Source organism: Stegodyphus dumicola, chromosome 3 (assembly GCF_044657685.1).
Source record: "Stegodyphus dumicola isolate Sdum_Otavi_A_Nest chromosome 3, ASM4465768v1".
NCBI lineage: Eukaryota > Metazoa > Arthropoda > Arachnida > Araneae > Eresidae > Stegodyphus > Stegodyphus dumicola.
Window position 1 is genome coordinate 122,499,775 of NC_140770.1, and position 18,782 is coordinate 122,518,556.

The window sequence follows — 18,782 nt, forward strand, 5'->3', positions numbered from 1 at the left end:
GCCATTTCTGTCCGCTCTCGAATTCATTTGAACAATTTTTTTTGTGCGACGTCTATACGCACCACAGAATAAAGGAATCTGTTTTCAAAAACGGATTGTAAAATGGATTCAGAAAACACTTTTTTACTGATGTCTGTATACATACGTATGGATTTCGCATAACTCAAAAACGAGTAGCCGTACAAGAATGAAATATTTTATATGGGGCTGCTATAACATGCAGTTGTGCAACTCCCTTTTTCCTAGCAAATGGCGGCACCAAAAGTACATAAATATTCATTCATATATACCCACTCTGTTACCCGGCTCAGTGAGTTCTGTATTTTTATTCTCATATATCAATAAACTATACTTATTTTGCTTTAAATGTGGCTGAATTATGTCTTTCATATTCCGCTTAAGGTTTTTATACCTTTAGTTAATCTGCAAGCAATATTTGTTGAATTATCAACGATTTCAAAGTGGCCCTAGGCCTAACGAGGCCACCATTTGTTTACAATTGAAGTAGAATAGTGAATTCAGTTAATTTCTGCACCAGCTTTAGTGTCTTTTTGCCCAGTGGGACCAAAAGTTAACTTTCAGTTTTGTGCAACGAAACTTTTGTCTTCCTACTCGTTGGCGAATGCATAAAAACTTGAATTTTAGCTCTAAAAATTTCTCTTTTTTAACTATTTTTTAACGTGTTTTAGAGTTTTCTGTCATTTTTACAGTTTTTAATGAAGATGTTTTGAGTTTTTATCTATTTTTGACTTGCAGCCAAATGAGAACTGAATTGATTCAATGAGAAATATATCTCTAATGAAATTCGAGGAAATAAGTTTAAATGAAGTTCAGAAAAATTTGTATAATTTAATATTCCGTACAAGGAAGTCATGTGGTATCCACATCAGACTTTATTCTATCATAAAAAGGATCACCTTCCATCTCTATCAGAAAGGACTTTTTATTTCGTGATGAAGTAATTAAAAATAACTTCTGCAGAGTGGAAGGACGAAATTTATTTTGCCTATCTATTTATTGGTTTAAATGTTACGATTTTTCGTAGCATTGTGTTGAATTCCAACTAAATTGGTACCTTGCGTGTCTGGTTGTAGAGCAGAATGATAGTTAATTTCAAACCACAGAAGATCTAACTCATATGCAGATACAGAAAGCACTATTACAGCAATTCACTATTGAAATTCTTGTAATACGATAAAAAAATGCACATGCATGGTTTATTAGATGAATCCCCTTAAAAGAAAAAAAATAGCAAGAGGTCAGCTGTGGAGACCTGGAAATCCAAAATTACAGCACAGGGTCATCTTGTCAAAAGCGTTATGTTCAGTTACAAAGAGACGAAACTAAGCATTATAACATAATTTTCGTTTTCTATTATGTAACGAAAGAAGAATTTTTGTTGTATTTTAAGAATTAAGAAGGTTGCAAGGAGCAAGTTCCGCTGGCCTTGCTTTCTCTTGAACTTTTGCTATATACTGTGTCTACGGCCTGCTCTTTTGCTCCTTATAGAAGCACAGTAACTCTAACCGTAATGGACCAAAGAATTATAACATATCCTTCATTATAGCTTTTGGAGCAATAATTATTATTTATATTTCTCTTGAACTTTGTTTCATGCTTTCAAAAGTAATATTGACCGTTTTGTAACGATTATGTTAATTAAACCATTCTCTTATCATCTGACCTTCTACTTTTCATTAGCTTTCAAGAGGATATAAACGAGATACATATATGTAAGACAGAATTGGATTAACTTAAGCATGTGCTTAGGGCATCAAGAAAAGGGGTACGACAAAAAGGTCCTTAGGTATTCAGGAAAGGCGGAACCCAAAGTTTCCCACTGCCACTTTTGCCATGGAATGCATGGTGAAGCTAAACTCAAAACACAAAGAAGGAATGAAGAAAAAACTGATGTAAACGTGTGGGGGGGGGATCAGAATCTATTAAGTGCTTAGGGCCACTGGAGTTTTTTATCCGACGCTGATGTAAGAGTAGAGTCCTTGAAAGTTAGAGACAAGAGCTTTGACAGCAATGTTGACCTTCGTGATATTTCCTCGGCCAGCTCTGAAAGATACGTATGTGGCGTTAGATTTGTCTGCTAGTTGAATGATTCGGGTATTTAGTTGAGCCAACGTTTGTTGAACTTTTTCAGTTGTGAAATTTTCAGCATTAAATTACTTTTAATTTTAAACATCCTTTTCATGTTATCACGAAATTCCGCAATCAACAGAGATTTATTTGTAAGCACAAGCAGTATATTGTTAGGATTTATATAAAAAAGCTTGTTTAAAAAAACCTTCTTCTGCCTTTGTTGTTACTTATATAGATGAGGCGGTATATTCCCTGACAATCTCAATAGAGACCAATTTAACCTAATTAAGGAGTAAAATCCCACAGATTTTGATAAATGAGGTATCGGGAAATATTGATTGCTCCTGATTCGCAATTTTGACTAATTTTTTCTATTCTGCGGGGAAAAAAAATGTAACCCAAAAGGGCTTATAGTCTCCAAAGGATATTTTGCACTAAAAGAGTTGAATCGCTTTTCAAATTGTTGCCACCAAATATTATCGCCCTTTGTTATATTAAAAGAAATTAAATAATGAATAATCTGAATGAATATATGTATGTTTCTAACACTGTGAAAAATCACCTGCATCTGGACTCGTCAAATTTTGAATAATGTAGTCCTCCACCCGAATATGAACATCTGAAAGCCCGAATTTTGAATTTGTTTTATTCTATGTTTAATACTTTGTAAAACGTTAACGAATTTTTGATTAACAAACTCAAAGCTTTCAAAGCGAGCAATGGCAGCACTGAACAGAATAAAACATATTTATCTCCAATGCCCTAGACCAGTGTTTCCCAACCATTTTTTCCTAGAGAACCAAAAGAAATGTTCGAAAAAATTTGACGAACCCCCTATGTAGTCGTTAATGACAGGTAAAAAAAAAAGCAATAAAATTTGATAGAATATATATTTTTCATATTGCAGAATAATTAATTATATTAATCGTGAAACATTTAAATAAAACATTAATAAGACTAAAATGATGGCTATAAAAGTTGAAAACGAGATAAATTTAATAAACTGTTTCTTATGTTTTACATTTGGAAATACTCTTAATGGGATATTTGTGGCTGTTTGATAGAACAAAGCAATTCAAAGTTAGGCTCAGTATCTGACAATTTCAGTCTTATATCAGGTTCCGCATTTTAACCTGTTTCTATATTTATGTTTCAGATAAGTATATGTTGAAAATCCTTTCTCGCATAGATATGCTGTGCAAAATGGTAATAGAACTTCAATGGCTTTTTGACAGAACAGGATATTCATTTTGTATACTGAGCCAGAAGTCAATTAAAGATTGATCTTTAAAAATTGCTTCTAGAGAACTGTCACAAGATAACTCTATGAGTTTTTCTTTTTCCAGTATATTTAGAGAGGTTTCTGAACTTACATTTCCTTGAAATGGATTACGTATCCAGTTGTTTGAGATGGATATATTGCATCTGTTGGGAAAATAGCCATCGAAAGTTAATCGAAGATAGTTCAGATGTTCACATGTACTCATTTTAATGTTTTCGTCAAGTTTAATTGAATTTTCTGATAAAAAAGTGCTGACAGAATCGAAACATCCATACTCATTCATCTGCAGGCATTGAATCCAAAAATTGATCTTTTTCAACATAGTCTCAATTCTATCATGTACACTGTAAATGGTGACACCCTTGGCTTGTAAAGACATATTTAATTCATTCAACTTACAAAAAATGTCAGCTAAATACGCAAGCTTTCGCAGCCAAAGAACCTCGGATATGCAAGAAGACAAATGAAACGGATGATCAATAAAAAATGCTTGAACTTCAGACTTCAATTCAAACAAACGCGTCAAAACTTTACCACGGGAAAGCCATCTAACTTCTGTGTGAAGTATTAAAGAAACGTGGAAACTTCAAAAATCCTCACAAAGCGTACGGAATAGACGGCAGTTTGTAGCACGCGATTTTATAAAGTTCACAATTTTCACAGCATCACTTAAAGTAGTAGATAACTCTACAGGAGTGTATTTGGTGGTGTATTTAATTATGGCAAAGCACACTAGGGCTATCTGCCTAAGGGGAGGGATGCCTTTCGTGGAGGACTTTCTAAGGGAAACTGGCTCGTATACACGTTACACATGAGGAAAACCACGAAAACGCCCATGCAGCCAGCCCGTTCGCGGGATTCGAACCTCGGACCGAACTACCAGTGTTCAGCGACTTTACCGCTCGGCCGCTGGTGGGCTCAAAAAAAAAAAAAAAAAAAAAAAAAAAAAAACTCTACAGGAATACGCTTACATACTAAAGCTTGTCTATGAATACAACAATGAGTCCATTGAATTTTCTCGTTGATCTTCTTCATCCGTGCCACAAAACCAGAAAAATTTCCTGTCATTGATTTTGCACCATCTGTACACAAACCCACACAACAAGACCAGCTTATTACATTCTTTTCAAAATACCCATTGATCATATCGAAAATCGCTTCTCCAGTTGTGTAGGTTTTCAAAGGTTTTGCAAATAGTACATCTTCTTGAACAATATTCGTAAAAACATATCTAACATAGACAAGCAAGACTGCGGCATTTGTTACATCCGTCGATTCGTCAAGTTGAAATGCAAAATAATTCAATTTTATTCTTTTTAGAAGTTCGTTCTCCACATAATTAGCCAAGTCATTAATTCTACGCTACACCGAGTTATTTGATAAGGGAACTAACTAGCTCAATTTTCTTTGCTGCCTTTTCCCCAAGCATACATTTGGCGATATCTTTCGCACATGGTCCAATTAAATTTTCTGCTATTGTATGCGCTTGTCCAGATCTTGCAATTCTATAACTTACTCGAAATGATGCTTCAAGAGCCATTTCACTATCTTCATTTGAAGTCAAGAAAGAAGAAAGGCTACACTTTTTGATATCTGCTAATTTTCTTTTGAAATATTCAAGAGGGTTATCTTTGTGTGTCGGATGTTTTGTTTCAATATGTGTACGAAGAAGTGATGGTTTTAATTTGCTGTTGGCAAGAATTTCGTTATATATAACACAAAGCGGTTTAGGTTCCGACTCATCCCCAGTAAAATGGAAACCCAATTGTAGATAGTCGCTGTCATATTTTCGCTTTTTCTCTTTTCTATCATCATTTCCTTTGTTTTTCGTCTGGTGAAACGGTACCTCACTACAGCTTTCAGTACTATCATCTCGATTATCATGTCTCATTTCTAAACGACCCGTTTTTAACCATCAATCCATAATAAAAACAAGCTATAATAATAATTAAATTAATAATTATTAAATCATTTACACGAGAACTTGGCAGTCACAGTATCACTATCACTCAAGCTTTACAAGTGCTAAGCCTATGTATGAACGTCGACAGACAGACAAAATAGACAGTTAATACAACACTTCTCTCCCAGTTCCCGGTTGTGAACAAGTATCTAATTCTAAAATCTGTAGTAAACTGCCTTAATTTAATATTTATTTCCAATTGTATTGTAAAAAAAATATTACATAGAAGGGAAAACTGCTGCAATGATTTTAAATGTAGAGGAGAACATGATACTAATCACATTAATAAACTGTTTTAAATATAAATAAATGTTTTTAATAAAAAGAGAATAGTATTTGATTACTTGAATAAGAAGAATAAATTATAATAAATAAAATTGTTGATATAATTTGATATCGGAGAAGTAATTTTGAAAAACAAATAAGGAAAAAAGAAATGAAAATATTGAAATTTATTATAGATTTCTTAACAAACAGGCAGCGAACAATCTGTTTTACAGTGGGTGTGTTCTTTAATTTTTGTGTCTTTTTTTTTTTTTCGTTTTTTGCTTTTGATTTTAATAGCGTTTTAAAAAATCCGCCATTACAATATTATTTTCGCGAAACCCTTCTGCAAACACTGCGAACCCCTGGGGGTTCGCGAACCACCGGTTGGAAATCACTGCGCTAGTCTATCTATCAGAAATTTTAAAGATAGTCTGTTTTTAAATACTTTTAACCCAAACAGTCATTAGCCGAAATGCTCTCGAAACGTGTATGTGTGTGTAAATAAAAAAAGGTCCCTTTGGGCACAATATAAAAATCTGATTTCTATTTTAAAATGTGTGTGAATTATGAAATAGTTTCACGAAGTTTAAACAAAGGAAAGGGAATTAGGATTTAGACATTGTGTATAATTTATATATTATTTTAACAGGATTACAATTAAATTAATAGTTGTTTAAGTATAATTGAAATAAGACGTTTGATAAGCAACTTAATTTATATCATTTTGACTTTTTGGAGGGGCGTACGCTCTTTAATTAAATTTATGTACTTATTTTTTGTTGTCATGGTTATTATTAAAAAACGATTTCTGATTTTGTATTTGCATTTTTATTGGTGCACTATTTTGCTAAAAATTAATGTGGTATAACATAACCATGTGGTACATAATTAATGTGGTACAATATAACATTTTATTCATCTTTTTTTAAAGCTGACCGAAATCTTAAACGTTTAATCCGATTTAATGAAAAAAAAAGCCTTCAGTACTTTTTTAAGGTACATAAATCCCTTTGTGTTCATTACTGTAGTTCCCTAAAATATTGTATGTTTCCTACCGTGATACATGTATACTGGGCATAGATGTTGCGTATGTTTCGGTAATTTGATGTTGGCACGAAATTCTGACATTTATATTAAATAAATAAACTTCCTTTAAATTTAGCTGGATTCAATCATACTGCATTCAAACTTGACATTAAATGATCTTGAAATAGGCCGCAGACGTGTTTTCCGGAGCCACAAATAGAAGCAGGTTACTCCAGCAATATCGAGCGTTCGAAGTGTTGAGGGGGCGAGCGTTGCTTTAAATAATCTGGCAAACACCAAAGCGTATTCTCCGCAGGGTTTCGAAACAGTCTGTAGGGTGGTGATCGTGACGTCACAATGTTGATAATAATTTGCGTCACTACACCAATGGGGGAAAGCACCAACGGGATTTTTGCCAATAGCTGTTGAGCCAAACCGCAGCTCTTGAGTATATTCCCGAAATAATAGAGCAACGCTCTTAAAATTTATCTTAGCATTTTTATGTGTTTATTTTGATTTCTAATTTTTCTCAGAATTTGCAGAAAATCGTACACTGATAGGTAAACATTTCGTATGCATTTTGTAGCACTTAAAGAGAACGGCTACAAAGTCTTTATTGCTTCCAAGACTCATCTACAAGGCCCAGAGGCCCCAGAGAGAACCCCCACCAAATCATTTTACAATTAAGTGTGAAAAGTACACAATGTTTTTAAATTCACAAAAACTAGAAAAACAGACAACTGGAGCTAAGCATGGTGGACTAAGAAACTGTGCCTCAATTGGTTTCTCCTGCTTATGTTCAAAGTAAGATCTCTAGGCACATGATGTGTCTAGGATTCTAGACTACCTCAGTTGGTTTTCGGTATTTAACGTTTAATGTGAGAGGTACAGAAACATGACATGCCTAGCGCTCCAGATTGCTTCAGTCGGTTTCTTATGCTTATGTTTAATGGGAGAACTTTGAAAGTTGGATGCATCCATGGTTCCAGATTGCTTCAGTCGGTTTCTGATGTTTATGTTTAATGTGAGAGCTTCGAAAGTTGGATGCATCTAGGGTTCCAGATTGCTTCAGTCGGTTTCTGATGCTTATGTTTAATGTGAGAGCTTTGAAAATTGGATGCATCTAGGGTTCCAGATTGCTTAAGTCAGTTTCTGATGCTTATGTTTAATGTGAGAGCTTTAAAAGCTGGATACATCCAGGGTTCCAGATTGGTTCAGTTGGTTTCTAATGCTTAATGTTCCAGAAGTATGATATTTCTAAGGAAATAGACTGTATCAATTAGTTTCTGGCGCTTATGATTAAGTAAGAATTCTAGAATGATATGCTAGTGCTCTAGATTGCTTCATTCGATTTCTGGTGCTTATCATTAATGTGAAAGCCCTAGAAGTATTATGTGCGTAGACCTCCATACCGCATCAGTCGGTTTCTGGTACTTATGTTTAATGTGAGAACTCTAGATGCATGATGTGCCTTAGGCTCTAGACTGCTTATATGATGTGCCAGGGGTTGTAGACTATTTCAGATTATTTCTGGTTCTTTAGTATGAATTGTACATGTCAAAAAATGACCTATTTAATTTAATTTATTTACATATGTATACTATAAACTTGTTACTTAATAGAGGGTATTTTAAAAATCATTTCCTTACGTACTGATTCTAGACATGCACACAGTTTCTGAAAGTAAGACAGATAGTTTTATAAAAAATAATTTCAGTGCTGACGCATGGAAGGTGTTGTAAATTCAGAAAGCAGCTTTTAATCCGTTGTACAAATCTGTTAAAAAATGTATATGCTAGTAAGAAGATTATATAAATATATCAATGTTACAAAAAGAAAAATAAATTGTGACTCACTTTGTCTTCTTCGCTTGCTGAGACTTCAGACAAATCGCTGACCGCTTCATCTTCATCAATGAAACCTATTTCCCGGATCGAGGGTGAGAAGGCCACCAAAGACTCTTGGCGTTCAGCCTGCAGAACAAATGCGTATGTGCTCATCAGTAAACAAAAAAGAGAAAATAAAATTAGTATTTGGTTTATTCACATCGCTTAATCGCTTAGTTGACTTTTAAGCTAATAGCTTAAAAGCTTTCTTTTACTAATCTATGTTACATAACTTAAATCATTATAAACCTACTAAAATAACTTTCGCTGTTGTTGGCGATTTATTACCCACATAGAGCTTAATTGTAATTCTACTATTTAAATTATTCTTAAAAGTACATTGAATTTATGGTACTTCGGTAAAAGTTACTTCCTAAATGTCTACGGATTATCACCCTGATTACAATCAACTTACCACTACAGAGGTGTTTGCTAATCTAGAATGATTACGGGATCGAGATGGCGTCCGATAAAAAGATTAACATATAGAATTGATGCCACCATTTACGACAACCAGGTGGCTATTCCTGGTTGGTTCAACAAGACACGTGCTGCAGCTGATCCTCGCTAGCTTATTAAGTCTAATGGAAGGTAATCGTGCATTTATGAGTAATTGCCTTCTATTAAAGAGTTTAAAAACTTGAAGTTATATAATCTTCTCGTCTGTAAGGAATATTGAAAGAAAAAGAGCAGTTTTAGATGTTAGCAACTGTTAGTAAATCTTAAAATAATTATCACAGACTGGCTTTTAATAAACAGAATTGTTTAACTGTTAGAAAATCTTAGTAAGTTCTTAACTAAGTTATGACTTAATATTTATGGAATAACAAAAAGCAATGAAACGACTGCACCATTTTTCTTTTCTGGATTACAAAAACGAACGTGTTGTAATTATCAGGTTTATAAGGTGGTTAGTGAATAATGGCTGTGAATATCGAAATCACCAATTAATATTCGCTGATTGAATTCTCAACAAAAAGAAGCATAACACCAAAAAATAATCACGGATGTATGGTTGCATTCTATATTTCCCTTTCCTAGGCTACCGTCAATGGATGAACTAAAATGTTTACGCAAGGAAGAGTGCAACTTGAAAGTGAAACACAAATGAACACAAATGGACATGGCGAAAGAAGAAATTTGTATGAAATTCGAGGATTAAACGATGAAAAATCGACATGCGATAGTTTTCCATATTGTGGCAGAAATGAAAATCAGTATTACGCTGAATGGAAAACACATCCTTGCATGAAATATGGGTATGTCGGAGGATTTTTAAAGGCATGTTCTAGAAGGGGCCTTCAATGCTGTAGATAGAAATGAAAAGAAAGGCGTATTGATTATTCTCAAGAACTCCTATTTATGATAAACGTTTATGAGTACGGTTTTAAGTTTCAGTATTTATCAGTATCACCTGGTAACTAAACAAGAGATAATGGTAGCATAATGGAAGTCGGAGAGTTTAGAGCCCACAATCCTGCTTGGAAAAATTTCTCCACCACTTAAAAGAGGGCTGTTACTCATCGGCTATTTGTCGCATAACATACGCCAACAATTGTTTATTTTTTCTATCTTGTAGACTCAATTTCTACAGCTCATGGAAAAAAAAAAAAAAAAAAAAAAAAGGGGGGGGGGCTGTGATGAACTCTGCAGAAACGTGTTAGTTTTGCATGAAGTCCCAATCGCAAGCACAGTCTGATTTCCGGCTATTATTTAGCAATGTGAAAATTCATATTCATCACTCAACATATTTAATTCACCTAACATATTCCGTTCTCTAGATATGGTTTCAAATGACCTTTTTCTGCTCAAAAATTCACACAGAACTTCAAGTTGTAGTTACGAGGAAGATATGAACGATATCCTTCAAGAATGGTTTCAAGGCTGATGCAGAACATGTTTTTCTGAAAGGAATTTGACTAACTGAAAAAGTTGTTAGGTGCATTAAAGCTATATAAAAAATGGAGAGAGTGGTTTTCTCGTAGAAATATGTTAGTCTTGAAATTATTATCCCGTTTTGTTATACCATAACAAAAGCTAAAAAACTACAACTTTACGATTTGCAAGAATAGAGTTCTACTTAGAAATTCAATAACACTAATCTTCTTTATTAATATCTTTCGATTACATTTATATTGTTACGTTATTTTCTTCCTTCGCGTTCGTACGGGGTTTGTAGATTTGGAGTGAATAACGACGACACTTGATGAAGTATCGAAACACACTTTATTTTGCCAATATTAATCAAGACAGCTCCAAAGTCACGTTTTACAGTCGTCGAAGATCTACTATATACTCGCTGGAACAATCAGTGACACAGCCTTCAGGTTATCAGGCTATTTCGGTGGAGACAGCTTCACTGTAAAGCACTAGAGTACAGCTCCCGACTCTGCTCGGTCGTTCTCGGAACTCCACGCTACAACTCGCGATGCACTCGACGACACACAGAGCACAGCTCCCGACGCTTTGGTTCAGTCGTTCCCGGAGCTCAACACACTCTCTCAACGATTCACTAACCGCGATACACTAAGAGACTCTTTCGATGTACTCGACGGCCCACTCGACACTCGCTGCCCGGCTGTTAACTCGATCGATTCCGCACGGGCTAAACCGGTAAGAATTTGTTCCAGAAGGTTCTCCATCCGTCTATGGCATATCGCCAATTTTATTGCCAAATGCGGCAACCCTGCCTTCCTTTGCCATTCTATGGCAACCCTAAAACTGCTTTGCGGAGAAGCTATTTTACCGCGCCTGGACATTTCGTAACAATATGTTTATGAAATAGTTATATATCTTCTATTTTTTGTTGCTATAATTTCATATTAATAATCACGCTGCGTTTTTCTGACCAAGAAGGTTAGAACAAATGGAGTAGACATTCTCCATGTGTCCTGTGCAATGAAAATGAAGCCATGAAGTCACGGTATGACGTCACGACTTATCATGGCCGCTGTTTGTATATATTTAACACTCCATTTATATTCAGTCCACATTTTGCATTTGGAAGTTTTATTCGCCTTCCGCGTGTTTACTTTCTCTCCGTTCTGATGTATTCCTATTCATGTTGCCACATAATTTCGGTTATACATTGTTTTTCTGATTTATTTAAAGACATTTCTTTTCGTAGCTGAAACAGTTTCTGCAAAAATCGTTTCGTTTTTTTTAATAACATCTGGAATTTACATACTAGGATACGAGAGGATATAAAGGGAGACGATGGATCTAGGACTACTGAATGGGACTTCCTAACGGAACTGAAGGGGAGTCGTTTGGAGGGATAGAATACACGGTCTAATCTTTTGACCAACCAAATTTGCTGAGAGCATAATTACGTCATTTAGTAAACATGTCTTAACCAGTCTATTGTTTGTTCTTTGAATTCTTAATGCATTGTTTACAGTTCAAAAACCGAAGGACACATTAGATGACGCTTATTCATTTTTTTTAATTAAGAAAAATTGATATATAGATGTATGTTAAAATATTCCTAGAACATAGTGTTATTTTCTTAATCTGAGCAGCAGTGGCAGTAGCTAGAGGGGGACATTTGTTCCTGGGCGCTGCCTTTTTTAGGATGAAGTTTTAGAATTAAATGGTTTCCATTCTTAGCAAACAGGAGGTGTGCGAAATCTTCAGTTGTCCCCGGGCGCTGAAAATCCTAGATACGTCTCTCCTGATCAGAGGAAGTAAAGATACGGTCTTTGCTTATTTTTCTATTACATATAGTTTTAATTCTTATGATTTTAAAATGGAACTATGTCAACTTTTAAAATATTAGATAATATAGATTTAGACGTGAAGAATGCATATAAAAATTTTAAATTATGCTTAAAAGGAACTTCGCGATTTGACTGTAAATTTTGAATAAAACTCTATAGATTTCGAGAGTGGTCGGATAAAGATCTCTCTTCTACAGGAGGAAAAATATTAGTATAAAACCAGTAATAGCAGAAGATATTACAGTATTGAGGAGTTGTTTTTATCCATAAGGGTAAGTAATCCGAAATCTATTAATATTGCACAATAAAACAAAATTGTAACCGACATTTGGCCTAACAGGCGCCGACCAACAAAATCTATGAACACTAGTAGTTCGACTCGAGATAATTTTCCCCATTCGAAACAATTTCCATTGAAACGTCTTCCACGAAGATTTTCCGTTCCTTAGATGGGCAACTCTTGAGTGCTAAACCAATTTATCTAACCTACTTTTTACGCGGTTTTATCTTAAAGACATTTTTCAAGTTCTCTTGTAAATAAAGTTCTTCACCATTTATAACATGTATATTATTAGCCCAAAGGAGCTTTAGCCCAGAAGGGGCTATTAGTCTCGAAACGTCATTTTGCGTCGAATCACTAAAAGCACTGAATCACTTTTCAGATTGTTGCCACCAAATATTATTGCTCTGTAATATATTTAAAGAAATTAAATAATGAGGAATCTGCATGAATGTATGTATGTTTCTCGCATTGTGAAAAACAACAATATATAGAGCCATCAAATTTTGAATAACGTAGTCTTCCAACCGAAAATCACACATGGAAGCCCATATATTGAATTTCGAATTTGTTTTATTATCTCTTTCATATTTTGTAAAACTTTGACGAATTTTTGATTAAAAAAATTAACGATTTCAAAGCAAGCAGTCGCAACACTGTACGGAATAAAACATTTTTATTTCTAGCAGGGAAGACTGTCCATCGGAAATTCTAAAGGTATGCTGTATTTAAATATTATAGCTCAAAAGCTCTCGAAACTTTTATGTGGGTATAAAGAAAAAGAAAAAGGCCCCTTGGGGCGTAATATAAAATCTGAAATTGTCGAGATTTTTTTTCAGGTTCAGATTTTCAGATTCCCCCCCCTCCAAGGTTTTGCTTATATATTTTATATTTTTATATGCATTCTAGCCATTTATAATTTATCCCTCCTTTTCTAGTGAAGTTTATTCTCCCATTACTTAGCAGTGTGTTTTTTCATTTGTATTTATTTACCTTTTGACTGCTGTTTCAATTTATGTAATCAAATGAACTGTTTAAACTGTTCACCTGCTGAAAGTATAAGTAAATTCTTAATAATACTTTTTGTGTTAATTATAATGTGGACCATTATTTTTTTTTCCTGTGGTTTTCTTTTAGCTACCCTCGGATTAACTGGGATATCAGGTTAACCGTGGATGTCGTTCCTTGTATTACCCCGGTATATCAGAAGTTAACTATAATTTCAGATTATAATAAAAACAAATTGCAATTTTTTCTGACATCTTTTTCCCTTCAGTATTCAAAATATTATAATTATATCATTAAAACCAGAATTACCAGCCACTCATTTAATATTCTGAAAGACTTTTTGCTTTAATAATAAATAAAGAACCTCTAATAAGAAAAAAAAAAGTAAAAGGTAAAGTACTAAAATGATAAGAAGCAATTAAAAAAAATAGAACTGGAAAATAAATGTCACTAAAAATAGAGCTGCCATTGTGACAAACAACGAATAAGAAAAAATCAGCGCTCTTCTGTTTCAATAGACAGACAGCGATACTTAATCCTCAGACAAGGATGGAAAAGTATCTTGTTATGGTTGGTCATCGACCCGGCGTTTTGCTTAACCGTGCATTACGATCGCGCAGACGATAGATCCGCATGAAAGCTATAGATCGTGAAGAAAGAAGAAATGTAGGTTGTTACCTGCGCCATGTGTCCTCACGTGGTTTCCTGTCCTTTCCTCAGGTAATCCAACAGCGAGAGCTTGATACTCCGTGGACCGCCATGTTCCTCGGCGTCGTCTGCACGCTTCGGAGGTATCGATCGATATTCCACTGACTCAGAAATCCGTTTGCACACTGTCTTGCACGCAGGTGGCGGTCGCTATAAACAACACACCCCACTGCTCTTCTCTCATATAAACATAACACTAAATTCAGGAAACTTGTTTTGAAATGCCTGATAGAAATTGGGATGTTTTCTTTTTTGAGACAATGGATTTGAATTAACATTTAGGAGACACCTCTAAACGATTTCATTTATTTCTTCATTAATATTTTTTTGCTTGTAATTTTTATTAAAAATCATTAATTTTGAAGTAAAGCCCACATAATATAAGTAAATGCAAAAAATTATCTGTTAGTATGGCTATTCGATGCATAGTTGTTTCGGATATTACACTGTTGGTGTCTGAAAGTATAAGAGAATAACGCTGTTCACGTAATTAATGCGCCTAGCAACATAGCTGTGATTTTTCAAATGTCAAAGTCTTTTCATGTGAATATGTTGATATTTTTGAAAACTGTGCAATTAGCATGACGACTTTAGACTGTGCAATTAGCATGACGACTTTAGACTGTGCAATTAGCATGACGATTAGTGTTTTACAGAAAAATATGAACTCCAACAAAAAAAGCTAATGATGTCGTAAAAAAAAAAAAAAAAAAAAAAATATAGTTTTTTCAGATTTTACATTACGCCCAAAGGGGCTCTTTTTTAACGTTTTGTGGGTTACCTTTATTTATTAAAAATCATATTCTTCACACTTAAACCGTAAAATTCAGTTCAACAGCAATATCACAAAATAATTTTTGAATGAACATATCTTTAGAATTTTCGATACACAGGCTCGCGTGCTGGAGATAAAAAGTGTTTTCTTCCCCGTAGAGCGTTGCTAAATGCTCGCTTTGAAATCTTTGAGTTTGTTAATTAAAAATTCGTTAAAGTTTTACAAAATATGAAATCGATTATAAAACAAATTCCAAATTTGGGCTTCCAGATGCCCATATTCAGATGGAAAGGTACATTATTCAAAATTTGATGGCTCCAGGTACCGTGGTTTTATCACAGTGCGAGAAACGTACATACTTTTCATACATACAGACAGTTTGAAAAGTGAACAGACATTTATAATTTTCAAAGCAAATAGCCAAAACGAAATTAATAGTCCTTCTAGGCTGACGACCTTTGGCCTGAAACTTGTAAAGGAGACCATCAAACTCAATGCATTATATTAATATTAAATAATAAAGGATTATTATTCCACTATTAAATACTTGAAAATAAGTAAATGATAAAAACGATACTCTCAAATCCATAAATTAATAATGATATAATTTTAATTTACAAGCGTATGAACTCATATATTTATTTTACATGTTACTGTGCATTTTAGTTTCTAATTTGTTTGTTGCTTTTTATGTGCGAAATTGCTTTCTCGGACTTCACTGTAGTTGGCAAAGACAATTATCATACCTCAGTGTTTGAGCTCGAAGCTGGAGAAGACATGCATATTTGTAAGCATATAATGCCTTTATGGTGTAAAGTAGGGGTTCTCAACTGGTGGTAAGCGTGCCACTGGTGGTAAGCAAGAGAAAAATAGGTGGTAGGCAAAGAAGCAAAGTATTTTTAACTATTAAATTCAAAAATTAAAACCCCAACATACTGATTAAGGTTTTTCTCTAACACTCGCAAATTTATGTGACGTGAGCTTTGTTCAAGGGTGGCAGTAGTACTTTGTAGTGGTGGTACTAAAGGTTTTTAATTTTTGTTTAGATGGTACGCGTTACTCAAAAGGTTGAGAACAGCTGGTATGAAGTATCTTATGTTAATTAAACAGTTATAACGATTTAAGTCTTTATTATAATTTCTCTTTTCCGTATTCCTCACCAGAATACAGATTAGCTTTGTGTATATTTAAGCTAAGTGTTTCGATTCTTTAGTTAGGGATTCTGACAATCGCATCTTACTGTTAGCAATTTTTCGTAAGCTCTGCTTAAAAGTCATATTTCGGCTTAAGCATTCTCGCCAGCCTATGTTTTAAATATGTGCTGGTAAAATACCTGAGCCAGCTTATTTGCAAAGCTTATATTTATTTATTTTTCATCTATTTAATCTGTAGTCGTAGGTTACTTGATTAAGGTTTGAATTTAATCGTCTGCTATGCTAATTTAAATAGCCAGAAGTGGTGGAAAATTCGTCTGTAGCATAAGTTGTGCCTGCTCTTTTATATTCAAACTAAATAAAACTATCTAATGTGTACACCACATGACTTCCTTCTACGGAATTTTAAATTATATGCATTTTTTATTGCATTTCATTTAAACTTATTGGATTGAATTAAATCTACTTCGCCGACAGCGCATAAACCACAATAGAATAAATGCATTCTTTAAAATTCATTCTAGTATTTCTTTACCGTAGCGCTAGATTCTGGCGCTAAATTCACTTAATAGTATTATTTTTCGTTCATATTATAACTCATAATGCACAAAATTTGTATCATTTAAAAAATAGAATTTTCTAATCGTTGCCACATGTTCTATTCAAATACTGTAATAAAGCTAGAATGATGTATAAAAGAAATTAAACAAACAAAACAAAAAAGAAACAGTTTTCACAGACGATTGAGTATTTCTCATTCAATTAATTCAGTGCTCACTTCGCGAGAAGGCAAAAACACATAAAAACTCAAAATATATATATTAAAAATTACGAAGTAAATCTTAAACACTTATTTCCTCGAAAAAATTCCAGAAAGGATTAAGCATGATTTAATTGGCAATAATAAATGAAGGCGTTATCTTTGTTGTTGCGAAGCTAAGTTTCTCTAGATTGGCAACAAATCCACTAGTCTCCTGTTTCAAATGTAAACATCAGTGGCCGCCATTAAAAACCGGCTTAGAGGCAATTAAACAACTTTAAAATTGCTGATAATTCTAAAATATTGCACACAGATTTACTAAAGGCATAAAATCCTCAACCGGAAGATAAAAACAACATAATTCAATCATTTTTAATGCAAAAAATGTACAATTTACAAACATATAAGAGTAAAGAAACTGAGATCACTGAGCCGGGTAATAGAGTGGATATATATATAAATATATTTATATACGTTTGGTGCGGCCGATTGCAACCAAAATACGAGGTGCACATCTACATGTTATAGCAGTCCTATATACAAAATTTCAACGTTCTGAGGCTACTCGTTTTTGAGTTATGCGAGATACGTACATACGTTCGTACAGACGCCACGAAAAATTCTCTTGAGAATTAATTTTAAAGCAGTTTTATAATTTTTTTGAAGGAAAAGAGTATTTTATTCTGTCCTTACGTACAGATATGACGCAAATACATCGTTAAATTGCATTCGATAGCGGTCAAAATGGATATTTTCGTTGAAATATGCTGCCTGAAACGTTTCGCGATTACAATACTTCCTTTTTACTTCGTACAAGGAAGTAAAAAAGTTATTTTAAACTTCTCCTGTATTTCATGAGTTTTTTAGAGATAACTCGCTATTTGTGTAGTAGGGTCTGCAGGAATAAAAAAAAAATCCAGTTGTTTTACATCTAAGCAAAGTCGTCTAAAAAATGGGCGAAGAACCTCTGCGTAATTAACAGGAAAAAAAGTACCATTAATTATTTGCGTGTATTTTCAAGCAGTTTCAAATGAAGTAGAAGTTCATTTCCTTGCGCGAGTTAAATCAGAATTCTAAGCAAAAAATAATCTTCTGTAAATAACGGAAGAAGGAAATTCCTTATGAATTTAGAAACTAAGTTTAAATGGCATTAAATAACGCATTTGTAAGGTAACGTTAACAATGTCGGGGAGTCAAGCTTCATGTATAAATGTCGCTTAGAACTTTTATTTCTTTTGCACAATGCTTAGATAATAATCCATATTACTTATAACTAAATTATATTCCGTTGTGGATAAAACAACTCAAAATATTAATACTGCTATTTGCTGCACTACTGTTATCTCACGCATTTTTCCTTTACAGAGAGTTTTGCTTCACGCTGACGGGTTGTAATATTAATTTTATCTATGCTTCCCCAATAAACAAACTTAAATTTTATTTAGGGAGCGCCCGTTTGATTAGCCCCTGATTAATAAGGAGTTGACTATCAAAATCGTAAAAACAACCTTGTATTTAGCGTAGGTATAACGAAACACTCAATCGATTTCGAGGGCAGCTAAAGGTCCCTCCTCATCAGGAGAAAGAAATACCTAGAAAGAAGAAAATAAAGGAGTAGGAGTCACAGAAACACGTGGTCCTTATCAGCACTGCACGTGGTTATAACTAGATATTAATCAGAGTTGCACTGGCCGCCTACTTTTACTGAGCCAGGCTATCTAATCAAGCATAAAGGACAAGAACAATTAGCGAAGTTAAAATAGGGAGCGAGGGGCAAATGCACCTTACGCTCAAAATCTGAACTTCAAATAATGGAAAGCAACAACTGAACGGATTTTTATACCCTCTGGTCGTACTAAACGC

The 18,782-nt window shown here is 34.0% G+C and overlaps 2 protein-coding genes across 4 annotated transcripts in view; one reads left to right on the plus strand and one right to left on the minus strand.

Annotated features, from left to right (window-relative positions):
* Positions 1-14,343, minus strand: part of LOC118192363 (tyrosine-protein phosphatase non-receptor type 4-like) — a 67,236-nt gene extending 52,893 nt beyond the window's left edge. For both annotated transcript variants that reach the window (XM_035363307.2, XM_035363306.2), the window contains exons 1-2: positions 14,201-14,343; positions 8,486-8,602 (exon numbers count right to left, since the gene is read on the minus strand). In XM_035363307.2, coding sequence (XP_035219198.1) covers positions 8,486-8,602; positions 14,201-14,209 — 126 coding nt within the window. In that variant the 5' untranslated portion in view covers positions 14,210-14,343. The remainder of the gene's footprint in view (positions 1-8,485; positions 8,603-14,200) is intronic.
* Positions 1-18,782, plus strand: part of LOC118201087 (putative serine carboxypeptidase CPVL) — a 542,277-nt gene that overhangs the window by 145,766 nt on the left and 377,729 nt on the right. The gene's annotated exons all lie outside the window — the stretch shown is intronic.